At 36.7% G+C, this 17,138-nt stretch overlaps 1 protein-coding gene across 2 annotated transcripts; it reads left to right on the top strand.

Moving 5' to 3' along the window:
• On the top strand, positions 1-16,063 carry nek5 (NIMA related kinase 5). 2 transcript variants are annotated; one of them, XM_039683138.2, is made up of 20 exons: positions 1-180; positions 793-889; positions 3,330-3,427; positions 3,526-3,609; positions 3,676-3,746; positions 3,823-3,909; positions 3,978-4,032; positions 6,593-6,793; positions 7,785-7,860; positions 7,981-8,069; positions 9,245-9,390; positions 9,649-9,727; positions 11,135-11,239; positions 11,325-11,405; positions 12,445-12,507; positions 12,585-12,665; positions 12,861-13,044; positions 13,121-13,213; positions 13,363-13,462; positions 14,479-16,063. In XM_039683138.2, exons 1-20 carry the CDS (start codon positions 58-60, stop codon positions 14,741-14,743), a joined length of 2,178 nt encoding a protein of 725 aa, XP_039539072.2. In that variant the 5' UTR covers positions 1-57; the 3' UTR covers positions 14,744-16,063. The 2 variants fall into 2 exon arrangements, with proteins under 2 accessions (XP_039539072.2, XP_088989601.1); XM_089133475.1 differs by having other exon boundaries at positions 3,526-3,746.
• The last annotated feature ends 1,075 nt before the right edge of the window (positions 16,064-17,138 follow it).

Raw genomic sequence — 17,138 nt, 5'->3', positions numbered from 1 at the left:
AGATCATCATCGTCATCATCATCATCATCATCATCATCATCACAATCCTCGGGGTTTATGGATCATTATGAGGTTATTCGACAGGTCGGTCAAGGCGCGTTCGGGAGCGCGCTTCTGGTCAAACACCGACACGGAGACGATGAGCTGCTATACGTCATCAAAGAGATTCACCTGAGACAGGTAAAGTTAGATCCGAGCCACTTCTGACTGCTTGACGTTACAAATAAAATGTCATTTCATAATTTGTGACTGTGTGCTGGAGATTTTCTGTGAAGCTTCTTTGAAACTTGGCTATTTAGACAGATAAACTTGAATCCGATCATGAATTCTTCAACATTCATAGGATTATTTTTTCAGATTAAGGAGAAAAAATAAAGGTTGGTTTGTTGGTTGGCTGTTGACAGTTAACAGGCTATACAATTAAAACATAGATTCTGAACTACATTTTTCAAATACTCAGTTTGGCAATGACAGCAGGAACTGAACTGTTAGTACTGTTGTTTAGAGTAGCTACCCAGTGAGCCAATGTATAGAAAAAAATAATGTAGGAACCAGATTTAAATATGAACATATCCTTAAAAGACGCTATTTAGGCTTCTGAATTAGTTTTTGTGAGACAATTTTAGCTGTTATAATGTATCTTTTAGTACTATAGAATGACTGTTTTAAAATCATGATGTGCTGCTGCAGTCTCTGATCCGTTCATGTGGGATGAGACCTGGGTTAATGGGATCTGGGAATAGAGAACAGGAGAAACTGGTGTGTGTGTGTGTGTGTGTGTCTCTGTCTCAGTTGTCTGCTCGGGATAAGGATGCCTCCAGAAAGGAAGTGACCCTTTTGTCCAAAATGAGACATCCAAACATTGTCACGTTTTATAAATCATTTTACGGTCAGTGTGCTTCTTCTGTGATGTATTCTTTATATTGTGTGTGATATAGATTTGTTTTAATATAGTAGCTTTAATTAAACCAGGAACATTCTGCCAATGTTCTGATTGAACAAACGTTCTTCCAGTAACATTAAAAGAATGTTTGTTCAATGTTATCTGAAAATGATCAAAAATATAATTCATTCATAATTCATAGTTTCAAGTTTTTTTTTCTGTTCGAATGTTTCTAACATTCTTTTAAATGTAACTGCCTACTTGTTTCGGAATGTTCGGATAACATTCAAAAGTAACATTTCCACAATGTTTGCAAAGTTCTAAAATGGAATGTCCACTTAAATGGATAGTTCACACAAAAATGAAAATTAGTCCATGATTTACTCACTCTCAAGTCATCCTAGGTGTTTATGACATTTTTCTTTCTGACGAATACAATCGGAGTTATGTTAAAAAATATCCTAGCTCTTCCAAGCTTTATAATGGCAGTGAATGCCCTGTATCTGTTTTAAAGTGCATCTATCCATTATAAAAGTGCATCTATCCCTTATAAAAGTGCATCTGTCCATCATAAAAGTGCATCTATCCATCATAAAAGTGCATCTATCCATTATAAAAGTGCATCTATACATTATTAAAGTGCATCTATACATCATAAAAGTGCATCTGTCCATCATAAAAGTGCATCTGTCCATCATAAAAGTGCATCTATGCATTATAAAAGTGCATCTATCCATTATAAAAGTGCATCTATCCATTATAAAAGTGCATCTGTCCATCATAAAAGTGCATCCCTCCATCATAAAAGTGCATCTGTCCATCATAAAAGTGCATCTATCCATCATAAAAGTGCATCTATGCATTATAAAAGTGCATCTATCCATTATAAAAGTGCATCTGTCCATCATAAAAGTGCATCTGTCCATCATAAAAGTGCATATGCATTATAAAAGTGCATCTATCCATTATAAAAGTGCATCTATCCATGATAAAAGTGCATCTGTCCATCATAAAAGTGCATCCATCCATCATAAAAGTGCATCTATCCATCATAAAAGTGCATCTATCCATGATAAAAGTGCATCTGTCCATCATAAAAGTGCATCCATCCATCATAAAAGTGCATCTATCCATCATAAAAGTGCATCTATCCATTATAAAAGTGCATCTGTCCATCATAAAAGTGCATCCATCCATCATAAAAGTGCATCTGTCCATCATAAAAGTGCATCCATCCATCATAAAAGTGCATCTATCCATCATAAAAGTGCATCTATCCATGATAAAAGTGCATCCGTCCATCATAAAAGTGCATCCATCCATCATAAAAGTGCATCTATCCATCATAAAAGTGCATCCATCCATCATAAAAGTGCATCTGTCCATCATAAAAGTGCATCCATCCATCATAAAAGTGCATCTATCCATCATAAAAGTGCATCTATCCATGATAAAAGTGCATCTGTCCATCATAAAAGTGCATCCATCCATCATAAAAGTGCATCTATCCATCATAAAAGTGCATCTATCCATGATAAAAGTGCATCTGTCCATCATAAAAGTGCATCCATCCATCATAAAAGTGCATCTATCCATTATAAAAGTGCATCTATCCATTATAAAAGTGCATCTATCCATCATAAAAGTGCATCCATCCATCATAAAAGTGCATCTATCCATTATAAAAGTGCATCTATCCATTATAAAAGTGCATCTATCCATCATAAAAGTGCATCTATCCATGATAAAAGTGCATCTATCCATTATAAAAGTGCATCTATCCATTATAAAAGTGCATCTGTCCATCATAAAAGTGCATCCATCCATCATAAAAGTGCATCCATCCATCATAAAAGTGCATCCATCCATCATAAAAGTGCATCTATCCATCATAAAAGTGCATCTATCCATTATAAAAGTGCATCTGTCCATCATAAAAGTGCATCCATCCATCATAAAAGTGCATCTATCCATTATAAAAGTGCATCTATCCATTATAAAAGTGCATCTGTCCATCATAAAAGTGCATCCATCCATCATAAAAGTGCATCCATCCATCATAAAAGTGCATCCATCCATCATAAAAGTGCATCTATCCATCATAAAAGTGCATCTATCCATTATAAAAGTGCATCTGTCCATCATAAAAGTGCATCCATCCATCATAAAAGTGCATCTATCCATCATAAAAGTATATCTGTCCATCATAAAAGTTGACATCGAAGGACACAAACGTCATGCGCTGGAACGCCAGTCTCTCGTGAACGCGCGTACAATCAGGGGCTAATTTTTATTTTTGGGTGAACTATCCCTTTAACGTTTATATAACCAAGAATAAACATGTTAGAAAACACTAAGAAATAATGTTTTTAGAACTTAAATTGAATGTCAGCAAAGCACCTGCTGGATTTGACCACACACTAAAGTGTTTGTGTGCGCTATCCAGACAGAAATAACCTCTACATCCTGATGGAATACTGTGACGCCGGTGATCTGATGAACAGAATCAAGATGCAGAGAGGAAAACCCTTCACAGAGCAGCAGGTCAGGCCTTCACCTTTACCCTCGCTCAGCAGATACTGTGGCTTTTTGTCACTGAGAGGCGGCTTTGGGTGTCTGAGTGTGTGTTGTGTGTGTTTCAGATTGTGGACTGGTTTGTTCAGATCTGTCTGGGACTGAAGCACGTTCACGACAGGAAGGTTCTGCACAGAGACATTAAAGCTCAGGTACGGTCACACACACACGTAATGCGGTGGGTGAATCCGGCGTCTCATGTGTCTCTGCTCCTCCAGAACATCTTTCTCACTCACGGAGGACAGAAAGTCAAACTGGGAGATTTTGGCATCGCAAAAAGTTTGAACAAGTGAGTCTGTGTTTCTTCCTTATTTATGTCAAACCCCTGCTGGTTTACACCCCTGATGTGTGTGTGTGTCGGACAGCACCACGGATCTCGCCAGGACCTGCGTCGGGACGCCGTACTATCTCTCTCCAGAGATCTGCGAGAACAGACCGTACAACAACAAGACGTAGGTACAGCATCTGTGTGTTCAGCTCTTCGTCTGCTGCTCTGTGTGTGAACTGGTGTGTCCTGCAGGGACATCTGGTCTCTGGGCTGTGTCCTCTATGAGCTCTGCACACTCAAACACCCGGTGAGTACATCGCTGGAGATGTGGACGTTATGCTTCCCCTGCTGTTGTTTAGTTCACAGGACCAGACACCAGGTACTTTACCAAGAGATCTCTAATTTATTTGGTCTTATTTATAAGCTCTTCATTCCAGCGACTCCAGCGAGAGGTTCGGTTTTATGTTACTAACCAAAAAAACTGCTTTACGAGGAACGTGTGGTTTCTATTTAGCATGGAATGAATGCCATCACACAATGATTACAAATAAACAATAATAACTGATTATGTGTAACTTATATTAAATTATGAAATTTTAGTCTTCAACCTGATCTGTTGTGTCTCTTTAAACTCTCACATGTACATTTTCAGAATGCTACTTCAAAACATTCGTCATATAAAGCGAACGTGTCTCTTCAGAAGGTTTGGATTCTGGTGCTATTCGGTCATTTTCGCTGAAATTTTTTTACTTTTTTTTATCAGAATGGTATGAAACTTGGTAAAGATTTTGGCACTTGCTGTGTGAACCAAAAAACAAAACATGGTTTGAACAGGTTAACCCTCTGGGGTTCTTCGGGTCAATAATGACCCGAAGCGTTTAAATAAAAAAATGTTAAAAATCGTAGCTTCATCGGAATGGTCCGAAACTTGGTGACTTTAATGGTACTTGGTATATGAACACCCAAAAAAAAATGGGGACAGGATTTGAAAAGTCTAAGTGGTCGTAAAAAAAATAGTCACACTCAGGACCTTCGGGTCAAAAATGACCCGCATAGGAAATGAATGGGAAATTGGCAAAAATGTGAAAATACTGAGTTTTTTTGTGCGTACAATCTACAAATCAGCAACTCAACAGTGAAGGGGTGAATCTATAAAACATCAAGAGTGCAAAACACACCTTTATACACAAACACACCAAAAAATTCAGATTATACATGTGTTTTGAATCTTTAAAAAGCTCAGTTTGTCCACGAAATGGCATCCATCTAATTTCAAAAATTGCTTTTATGAGGCCTAGGCTTCACTCTAAAATGAAATACTGCTTAAAAAATTTTTTAAAAAAATATATTTTTAAATATTTTTTTCTATAATATTCAATGGGGGAAAATTTGGTCATAATTATTGCATTAATACTAATTATAATTTTTTTTTTTTTTTTGGAAATTTTCTCAAAACACCAAAAAAGAAAAGAAAAAATATTATAAAAAACAAGTAAAAAAATTTTGACCCGAAGGCCCCGAGTGTGACCCCAGAGGGTTGTATGGTCCTGAAAAATTGTCTACACTTCGTATGTTATCTAGTGGAAGCGTTCGGTACTGCAGCCAAACACAATCATTATGAAAGCGCATTTTTTGGAGATATCAACCTCAGATTTTTAACACAACTTGATTAGATTTACAGTTTTAGAGTACTTTTTTTTTGGTTGAAAATATGTATTTCATATAAAAATTGAAAATCGTATTTTTGCATGTTTTATAACAGTAAACGTACAATTCTGTAATTTTTTTTAAGTTATGAAAGTTATGAAAGAGTGGTAAAGCATTCAAGATTCACCACAGTTTGAGTTGTTTGGTAGATTCTCAATTGAGTTTTTGTGTGAACGTCTGAAAATAATTTTATAGTGCAAAGTTTATTTATAGTCTAACCAAAAAAAAAAAAAGCATTTTAATTTGAACTATACTTCTCTTTAGGGCTGTGCAAAAATTAATTGCGATTAATCGCATCCAAAATAAAAGTCTGTGTTTACATAATATATTTGTGTGTGCTGTATATAATTATTTTGTATATAGAAATACACACACATGCATGTATATTTAAGAAAATGTGTTATTCATATATAAAATATTTATATTTATATAATTTAGATTATGTATATATATATATACAGAATTTAAGCGCAAATAATTCTTAAATATATACATGCATGCAAAGGTATTTATATATACAAAATAATTATATACAGCACACACAAATATATTATGTAAACACAGACTTTTATTTTGGATGCAATTAATCTTTGCACAGCCCTAATTCTCTTTCTTTGATTTGGGGGTGAAATATTATCTTGAAATTGTTCTTGTGTACACATTACCTGCTGCTGCTCACCAGGGTTATTATAGTTAACTAAAACCATTTTTAAAAAGCACATTTTTGTTACATAAAATAAAATACATTTTAATTGAAACGAAATAAAATCTGGTTATTTTCCAAGGAAAAATGTCTAATTTTAATTTAGTTTACCTTAATGTACTTAAATAACAACAACAAAAAACTAAATAGACATGTTTAGAAGTTTAAAAACTATAAAAAAATATATATATATACGAATAAAACTACTTAAAAATACTATAAAAACTGGAATGGTAACACTTTATAATAATGTTAGCAACATTAGTAAACTACATTAGTTAGCAACGTCTACAGCATTTATTAATATTAGTTAATAATAATTTCAACATTTACTAATACATTATTAAAATCAAAGGTTGTATTTATAACATTAGTTAATGCACTGTGAACTAACATGAACCGACAGGCATCAGTCCTGTTTGTGTCTGAAACGTGTGTGTGTGTGTGTGTCCCACAGTTCGAGGGCAGTAATTTAAAGCAGCTGGTGTTGAGGATCTGTAGGGGGCGCTATAGTCCAGTGTCTCAGCGATACAGTGCTGAACTTCGACTTCTGCTGAACCAGCTGTTCAAGATCAGTCCTCGAGACCGGCCGTCAGCGAACACACTCCTCAGAAGACCGTTACTGCAGGCTCAGATCAGCAAACACCTCGACACACAGGTACGACGTCACCTGACACTTCACGCAGACAACGAATCAACATGCACCAATGCTATATTTTCTAAATGACATAATCATCTATCTACAAATTACAGGAACATCTGTGTGAGTGTGTGTCTGTCTGTGTGTGTGTCTGTTAATCATTTCAAATAATCATTAAATATTTAACCCTAAAACCGTATTCTGGACAAATGTGGGCAAAATAGTTTTGATTTATTTTTAAGAAATACTTCCCTTGATCTGAGCGGTACAAGACTTGGCTACTTTTCCTAAGTTTGCCTCCTAAACACTCACATTTTTTTTGACTCAATTCTACAATGTTAAATGGGTGAAAAATAAAAACTCCTTAATCTTGTATTTGGGTCAAAAATGGGCACCCATAGAAATGAAATGAAATGAATGGGGAAAACTGTAATTTAGAGCATTCTAAAATAAGCCAAAATAACAGCAAAGTCACTTCATCTTTATGTTTTAGCTCTAAGAACTTATTGGAATGATATTTTAATGTAGATAAAAAAAAATAAAACTACATAGTAATTCATTTACATAGAAATAATTTACACAGAAAATATGGTACTTTTTGAAGTAAATAAATTCAAAAATACCCCCAAAATAAAAAAAACACACCAAAAATGGATAGACAAAACTTTATCGAAGACAGTGATATAACATTTATAATACATACAAATTAGAAGCCCTCTGTGCCCACATTTGTCCACAATTACAGGATTAAGGGCTATAAAGTGAATACGGTTTGAGGGCTAATGTTTAATAATTCTTTATTTTTTGTTTTGAATCATCATTGTATATATATATACATATATATATATATATATATATATATATATATATATATATATAGACATAATTTTAATTTATAGGCACCAATATAATAATACATGAACTGTTATATTGACCTACAGATTTACTAAACCTTTTTAAAATATGAAAAGTGATATAAAGCTGCACTTTCTTTTCCATTTTATGTCAGTTGCTGGAGGAAGAGTTCAGTCACACAGTTCTTCACGGACACACACCAGCGGCACCTAAAGCCACAAACAACACAGGTGTGTGTGTGTGTGTGTGTGTAGACTACAACATACAGTAAATGAAGCAGAATCTGGTGTCCTGAAGTGTATCGTGTGAAAGTTCTCTGGTTTATCTGGAAGTCTTTGGCCTTTCTAAAGATCCGGCGGGATATAAACCCGTCCCGAGAGCTCCTGTCGTCAAAGCACCAGCGAGACCCGAGCAGAGACACAGCAGAGCCAAAGCACAAGTGAGTTTTCATATAAAGACATTGACGTTGTTTGATCTTTGAGCCGTGAGTCATGTGACTGCACCTTAAAGGGAACCTATTGTACCTGGACCCATTTATATAGTCTTGAGTTTGTTTTTAGGCTCTACTAAAAGAGGTTTTCATAATTCAGTATTCAAAAAAACACATTATTCTCCTCATATTCTCCATTGTTGCGGCTCCTCTCTTCTCAGTCTGTCAGTAACGCTCTGTTAACTTCCTGAAGCCCCTCCTTCTGAAAAGCACACTGTGCTCTGATTGGTCGGCTGAATCAGTGTGTTGTGATTGGTCGGGCGGTTCGAGTGTGTTTGGGAAATGCCCCGCCCCTTCCCATAACCACCGGTTTAACACACTACTAACTAACTCAACCAGGCCCCGCCCCTTTATTCTGCGTATGAATTATTATAATGAGGAATATTGTGAGGTGTGACTCAGGACTACAATGGAGGCGTTTCAGAAGCACTGACACTGATATAGAGAAGAGCTCCCGCTGGAGGGACTTTTTCATGCTCAAACTACAACAACACACACTAAAGAGAGGTGAACATGCAGAAAAGCAGAACAGAACCCTTTAAGATAAATTGCGAATTGATAAAGTCATAATTGCGAGATATAAAGTCAGAATTGCAAAATATAAAGTCAGAATTGCGAGATATAAAGTCAGAATTAAGTCAGAATTGCGAGATATAAAGTCAGAATTGCGAGATATAAAGTCAGAATTGCGAGATATAAAGTCAGAATTGCGAGATATAAAGTCAGAATTGTGAGATATAAAGTCAGAATTGTGAGATATAAAGTCAGAATTGTGAGATATAAAGTCAGAATTAAGTCAGAATTGCGAGATATAAAGTCAGAATTGCGAGATATAAAGTCAGAATTGCGAGATATAAAGTCAGAATTGCGAGATATAAAGTCAGAATTGTGAGATATAAAGTCAGAATTGTGAGATATAAAGTCAAAATTAAGTCAGAATTGCGAGATATAAAGTCAGAATTGCGTGATATACAGAAACAAACAACACACACTAAAGAGAGATGAACATGCATAAAAGCAGAACAGGACTCTTTAAGATAAATGATAGGCTGTTAGATGAGATGAAAATAAATAAATGAACACTGATAAACTGAATTAATAAAATAAATGTTTTTGTCTCTCAGCAAATAAAGCCTCGATTTCCTGCTGTGTTTGAAAACCCGATTGCGGTTAAACCGTGTGTTGATCGTGAGCGCCGCTGGAACGGGCCGGTCGAGCGTCAGGAACCTGTGGAGGATCGTGGCACACACACACTGGAGCCCTACAAACTGTGAGACACTCGAAACCAAATCCTCTTTACTTTCATCTGTGACATTACTCTAAAGAAAAGAAACCCATGTCTTTATATTCTCTGAAACAACGTCATCAGTCCCACTATTCACTAACTACGTTGAAATCATTTGATTCCTGGAGTTTCACACTCTTTTATCACTGGAGGTGTATATATATGAATGTAGGCTAATATTGATCAGGCAGGATATGAGCATTACGGTTTACCAGGTGTGTGTGTGTGTGTGTGTGTGTTCAGTGTCGCTAAGGCGAGAGACGAGTATTTGCAGAGGCGACGTGAAGCCCAACTGTACAAACTCCGAGCTCAGAAACAACTGGTGAGTGTCACTGAACACACAAGTTATCACGCAGATCACGCTTTATCAGGAACTCGTCAGTTTGGGTCGATTTTGTAAGGAAGCTTGTTTCCACCACAGAATTAAAAATTAAAAAAAGGTAATTGCGACTTTATCTCACAATTCCTTTTTTACCCTCACAATTGAATTGCATGTTATGAATTCAGAAATTTGAGCTGTAAAATGTCTTTTTTTTCCTTAGAATTAAACTTTATTAGTCACAATTGCAACTTTATATCTCACAGTTCTGAGAAAAGATGTCAGAATCACGTGATATAAACTCGCAATCGTGAGATATAAAGTCAGAATCGCAAGATATAAAGTCAGAATTAAGTCAGAATTACGAGATATAAAGTCAGAATTGCGAGATATTAAGTGAGAATTGCAAGATATAAAGTCAGAATCCCGAGATATAGTCAAAATTAAGTCAGAATTGCGAGATATAAAGTCAGAATTACGAGATATACAGTCAGAATTTAGTCAGAATTGCGATATAAAGTCAGAATTGCGAGATATAAAGTCAGAATTAAGTCAGAATTGCGAGATGTGAGGTCAGAATTGCAAGATATAAAGTCAGAATTAAGTCAGAATTGCAATATAAAGTCAGAATTAAGTCAGAATCCCGAGATATAAAGTCAGAATTGCGAGATATAAAGTTAGAATTAAGTCAGAATTGCGATATAAAGTCAGAATTGCGAGATATAAAGTCAGGATTAGGTCAGAATTTCAAGATATAAAGTCAAAATTAAGTCAGAATTGCGAGATGTGAAGTCAGAATTAAGTCAGAATCCCGAGATATAAAGTCAGAATTGTGAGATATAAAGTCAGAATTGCGAGATATAAAGTCAGAATGAAGTCAGAATTGCGATATAAAGTCAGAATTGCGATATAAAGTCAGAATTAAGTCAGAATTTCGAGATATAAAGTCAAAATTAAGTCAGAATTGCGATATAAAGTCAGAATTGCAAGATATAAAGTCAGAATTAAGTCAGAATTGCGATATAAAGTCAGAATTAAGTCAGAATTGCGATATAAAGTCAGAATTGCGATATAAAGTCAGAATTAAGTCAGAATTGCGATATAAAGTCAGAATTAAGTCAGAATCCCGAGATATGAAGTCAGAATTGCAAGACATTAAGTCAGAATCACGAGATATAGAGTCAGAATTGTCAGAAATGTAAATTTTGCAATTGTGAGATGAAAAGTCTCAATTATCTTTTAAAATGTTTTATTCTGTGGCGGAAACAAGCTTCCATAATTTAGCTTTCATAACATCTTCTTTAAATATGTGTGCTTGTGTGTTGTAATTTACAGCTGTGTTTATCTTATATTCATGAATTTCAGTAATATTGAACAGTGAAATCACTGATGATTGTTTGTGGTGTTCAGGGTCTCAGACCGTCCACAGCAGATGCTGAAGGCTGTGAGCCGCCCAATGCACAAGAGCATCATGGGAGAAAACCGTGTCAGAGCGGGAAACTGCAGGGACAGGAGGTCACTGTCGTCACACTCCTATTCATGATCGTTAGATAACGACACCTCAGTGTGCTGAAGGCCTCTGTGTGTGTGTGTGTTGCAGGAGTACCTGAAGCAGCTCCAGCGAATCAGAGAGCAGTATCATCATGATGTCAGAGAGATGAGAATGAGAGCAGAGGTCGAGGTACGTTTTGTTGGTTCTGGACGTTGAGTGGTGAGTGAGTGCCATCATTGATGTATATGACTTTCAACTCTGGCTCTAGGGAATAGGGATGCAACAAAGGACAAAAAAATAAATACATATATATATATATATATATATATATATATATATATAGAGAGAGAGAGAGAGAGAGAGAGCGGGGGGGGGGGGGGAGATAGATATGTATATTTAATAAATACAATTATTAAAATATAAACTTTTTATATATATAATATAATATAAACAATTTGACATTATATTCATAAAACTAGATTTTTATATATATATTACATATATTAAAATGCTAATGTACTTCATTTATAAATAGATATTGAATATATAATATATAATATCAGTGTTTCTCCAATCTGCATTTAAAGAGCAGAAAATATCTAATGATATTTTTCGAGAAAATACAATATATACAATATATTTAAATTATTAATATTTATTATTATACAATATATATTTATATTAGGGCTGTGCAAAAGTTAATTGCGATTAATCGCATCCAAAATAAAAGTCTGCGTTTACATAATATATTTGTGTGCGCTGTATATAATTATTTTGTATATATAAATACCTATGCATGCATGTATATATTTAAGAATTATTTGCGCTTAAATTCTGTATATATTTATAAATACATAATCTATATTATATAAATATAATAAATATAAATATTTTATATATGAATAACACATTTTCTTCAATATATACATGCATGTGTGTGTGTATTTATATATACAAAATAATTATATACAGCACACACAAATATATTATGTAAACACAGACTTTTATTTTGGATGCGATTAATCGCAATTAGTTTTTGCACAGCCCTAATATATATATATATATATATATATATATATATATATATACCACTCAACAGCATTTCTATTTTTAAATCCACTTTGAAATCAGTTGATGATTATAAATTCAGAGATGATTCATACAGAAATCAAATTACTGTAGCGCTGTGATGTGATATACTGAGGAGTGTGTGTGATGATGTTCTCAGGACAGACGAACAGACCTACTGAGGAAGAGCAGACACACACACGCACGTGGGAAAGAGCAGCAGGTATAAACGCACACACACAAAACACATGATGACAAGACGCACACTCACGTTTGAGCGCTCCGACGCGTGTGTTTCAGAGAGGAATCATGTTTGAGATCAAGCTGAGTGATGAAGAGCACGCCGAGATGAAGACTGACGAGGAAGACGAGGAGTCAGAGGTGGACGGACTCTCACACACTCATGATCAGTGCTGCTGGGATTGTTACTTTCTACACAATATAACTTTACTTTCTACACACACGTTTCGTTACATTTCCTTGATTTCTGTTTTACAACGATGTGAATGTGGGCTAATATTGATCAGGCAGGATAAAGATGACGGTTGACCAGGTGTGTGTGTGTGTGTGTGACAGGACAAGCCCCTAAACGACACACTGACGTTGGAGCGTGGAGAAAACATCCACAACGGTCCACACGGCTCAGAGGAAGAGGAGCAGAAGAAGAGAGCTGGATGGTGTCGGGACGCCGCTGACACTTTACTGAACGCTCTCGAGCGCATGGACGTGACGACAGAGAGTATCAGTGACACTCAGACAGGTGACACACACACACACACACACATCAGCTGAATGTGTCTCCAGCTCATGGTCTGCTGGTTTGTGTGTTGATGTAGATTCAGAGGAGCAGGAGGAAGGACACAGAAAGCTCTGGACGAAGCGTTTGCCGGAGACGCTCCTGAACGCTCTCGCTCAAGCACAGCTCACGGGTAAACGTCACACTGATCACACACACATCACACTGATCACACACACATCACACTGATCACACACACATCACACTGATCACACACATCACAAGAACAACAACTGCAACTCAAACAGGGTCAGTGAGGTGACGTGTGTGTCGTTCACACAGAGACGCTGATGTCATCAGATGAGAAGAGTCTGACAGAGGAAGAGTGTGATGAGTGTGATGATGAAGAGCGTCTGGAGCCTCGATCAGATGATGAGGACACGTAAGTGACACACACACACACACACACACACACACACACACACGTCTGGTTTGCTATCTTTGTGGGGACTTCGCATAGACGTAATGGTTTTATACTGTCCAAACTGTACATTCTGTCTCCTTACACTAAACCTGCCAATCACACACACACACACACACACACATACTAACCCGACCCCTAAACCTGTCCATCACACACACACACACACACACACACACACACACTAACCTGACCCCTAAACCTGCCCATCACACACACACACACACACACACACACTAACCCGACCCCTAAACCTGTCCATCACACACACACACACACACACACACACACACACACACACACTAACCTGACCCCTAAACCTGCCCATCACACACACACACACACACACACACACTAACCCGACCCCTAAACCTGTCCATCACACACACACACACACACACACACACACACTAACCCGACCCCTAAACCTGCCCATCACACACACACACACACACATACTAACCCGACCCCTAAACCAGCCCATCACACACACACACACACACACACACACACTAACCTGACCCCTAAACCAGCCCATCACACACACACACACACACACTAACCCGACCCCTAAACCTGCCCATCACACACACACACACACACACACACACACACACACACTAACCTGACCCCTAAACCAGCCCATCACACACACACACACACACTAACCCGACCCCTAAACCTGCCCATCACACACACACACACACACACACACACACACACACTAACCTGACCCCTAAACCAGCCCATCACACACACACACACACACACTAACCCGACCCCTAAACCTGCCCATCACACACACACACACACACACACTAACCCGACCCCTAAACCTGCCCATCACACACACACACACACACACACACACACTAACCCGACCCCTAAACCTGCCCATCACACACACACACTCACACACACTCACACACACACTAACCCGACTGAACACGCCGTGACTGACGTCTGCTTCCCATCAGGAACTTTGAGGAGTCGGAGGACGAGCTGAGAGAGCAGGTGTCCGACTCCATGAGGAACCTCTTCATCATCACACAGGAGGAGGACGAGCACACACACACCGATGACCCGACACGTGAAGCAAAGGAGCAGGACGAGCACACACACACCGATGACCCGACGCGTGAAGCAAAGGAGGAGGACGAGCACACACACACTGATGACCCGACACAGGAGAGCGTGAACAGCAGCGCAGAGGAAGATTCCCAGAAAACCACAGTGGAATGAAGGAATCCTCCTTTCGTCCTTTTGTTTCTCAAGCTGACATGATAAATACATACACATATACAGGGTTTGAAATGAACACTCGCCAAATGTGTGTAAAATCAACAGTGGCGGGAAACGCTGTCAAATCACGAGCCAATCTGCCATGTTACTTACTATTGCTGTGGAAGTTTGTGTGAGACTAATCTGCACTGATTTAGTGCAAATACTCGTGATCCTCATGATATATTAAATACAGCGATAAATCTGCTCATTTCTGGCTTACTGTAACCAGTGTTGGGTAAGTTACTCTAAAAAAGTAATTAGTTACTAGTTACTAATTACCTCTTCAACAGTGTAATTAGATAACTGTACTAATTACACTCTCTAAAAAGTATTTAATTACTTTTAATTACTATTTACTTTCAAAATCCCATATCAATCTCAACCAGCTGAATAATACAAGGATAGACATGAGTCTGTTTTTAATTCTTTCAAATAAATACTATAAAATTGCTTGAATTATCCTTAAACTGACCAAGGAGAAGGTTATATTATAAAAACATACTTTTTAGCATCGGACAATACATTTTGATGTTAAACCCACTATTGTTTTCTGTCTGATCTCATGACATTTCACACTTTTTTCATACATATTTTACAATAATTCATATGAATTTGTACGAGTGCGGTCACCTCATAAAATGCATACGAATCGCTGTGAGATCGGATTGATCTATACACAGTATTTACCTCAATTACATCAGAAGTAACTGGAATTAAATTACAGATAAATGAAGAATAATCCCTTACTTTACATTTTCAAGGGAAAAGTAATTAAATTACAGTAACTAATTACTTAGTAATCAGTTACATCCAACACTGACTGTAACACACACGTCACTACACAACACATAACGACGCGCTTGTTCACTTGTGAATATTAAAAGCATTTGGTGAACAGAAAAGACATTGTTATTTTCCATAATCCTACATACACATGTATATGCAGAACTGTGACATACTGTAAGTACATTTCTCTGTTTTTTTTGGCTAGTAGAAGTTCTGAATGGCCGGTAAAGTTTGTCAGCCAGATTGGCCGGTGAGTGAAAAAGTTCATTTCAAACCCATATACACACACTCATACACACATTACCGGTCAAAAGTTTGGAAAAATGAAGAATTTTAAGAATACTTTTTCTGCTCATCAAGGCTGCATTTATTTGATTGTAGATACCGTAAGAACAGACAGTGATGCTGCTAAATATTATTCTAATGTAAATCATCTGTTTTCTATGTGAATATACAAGTGTAATTTATTCCTGTGATGTTCGGCATCATTACTCCAGTGATCTTTTAGAAATCACTCTAATATGAGGATCTGATGCTCAAGACACTGACACATTTTTTAGTCATTATTATCAATGTTGGAAACCGCTGTGCTGCTAATTCACATGTGTGTGTTCGTTTAGATGTTTTGAATGAACTGTTGTAGTTTAGAGTCAGAGGTTTGATTCATGCAAATGCGTTGATTTGTGACTTTGATTCAGTGAACATGTTCATTCACATTTTACTGTGTCCGTTTCATGAATGTTTTAATATATGAAGACTGCCGTTTATGGCTATGTATCATTATATTGGTGCATTTCACTCGATTTTTGCCTTGATTATTTAAACTATAATTTTCAACGACTGATTCATATGATGCTTCCTCTGAGAAAAATATTCTTTAAATAATTTCAGAGCAAAAACATATTTCGTTTATTTTTCTAATAACTGTAAAGTTGCTGTGGATGTAGTATAAAGCATTAGATAAACACTGACAGGACAGTATTTGGGCTCGACAAGAAGTTCAAAACAATCAAAATGAAAGTATTTGACATGTTTTTTCCCATAGATTTGATGTTTGTGTGAGTGTTTTAGAGAAGTGTTGCTCTCAGCTCTGTGAAAACACACACACACGCATGTTTATTACTTCACTAGAACCTTCCAATAAGTCTAGATTAGTCATTATGGTTACTGCATACATATACAGTTTTGATTTAAAAAAAAAATCAGTAAATCAATGTAAATTATTCCTGAGAAAAGTGTGATTGATTCATTTCATCAAAAAGGTAATATTTGTGATGTCCACGATGCTTTTGAATTTGAAATGACTCAATGTTTGAAATGATGTAGTGAAGCTGGGCCGTGTGTAGCAATGGGAAGAAGAGAGAAAAGGACGGTGGTTTTACAAAATTCAGTCGGTGAGATGTACGGGAAGGAAAAGGAGAGATGAGACAATTATATCTCAAAATTTGACATACAGGATTAAACAGCACTATATTTAAAATAGGTAAACATAACACCGGCAGATGTGAATACTGTGAACAACAACAGACGTCATGATACACTAAAAAAAAGGAGGGAAATCATCCAA

Source organism: Pimephales promelas, chromosome 7 (genome assembly GCF_988280905.1).
Source record: "Pimephales promelas chromosome 7, fPimPro1.hap1.1, whole genome shotgun sequence".
Classification (NCBI taxonomy): domain Eukaryota; kingdom Metazoa; phylum Chordata; class Actinopteri; order Cypriniformes; family Leuciscidae; genus Pimephales; species Pimephales promelas.
Note: the sequence above shows the minus strand (reverse complement) of the source record. Positions and strands in the feature narration are given on the sequence as shown.

Coding starts and splice junctions, on each gene's coding strand:
- nek5 (XM_089133475.1), top strand. CDS start 58: ATGGATCATTATGAGGTTATTCGACAGGTCGGTCAAGGCGCGTTCGGG. Junction 11,240..11,324: donor GGAAACTGCAGGGACAGGAG/GTCACTGTCGTC, acceptor TGTGTGTTGCAG/GAGTACCTGAAGCAGCTCCA. Junction 12,666..12,860: donor AGGAAGACGAGGAGTCAGAG/GTGGACGGACTC, acceptor TGTGTGTGACAG/GACAAGCCCCTAAACGACAC.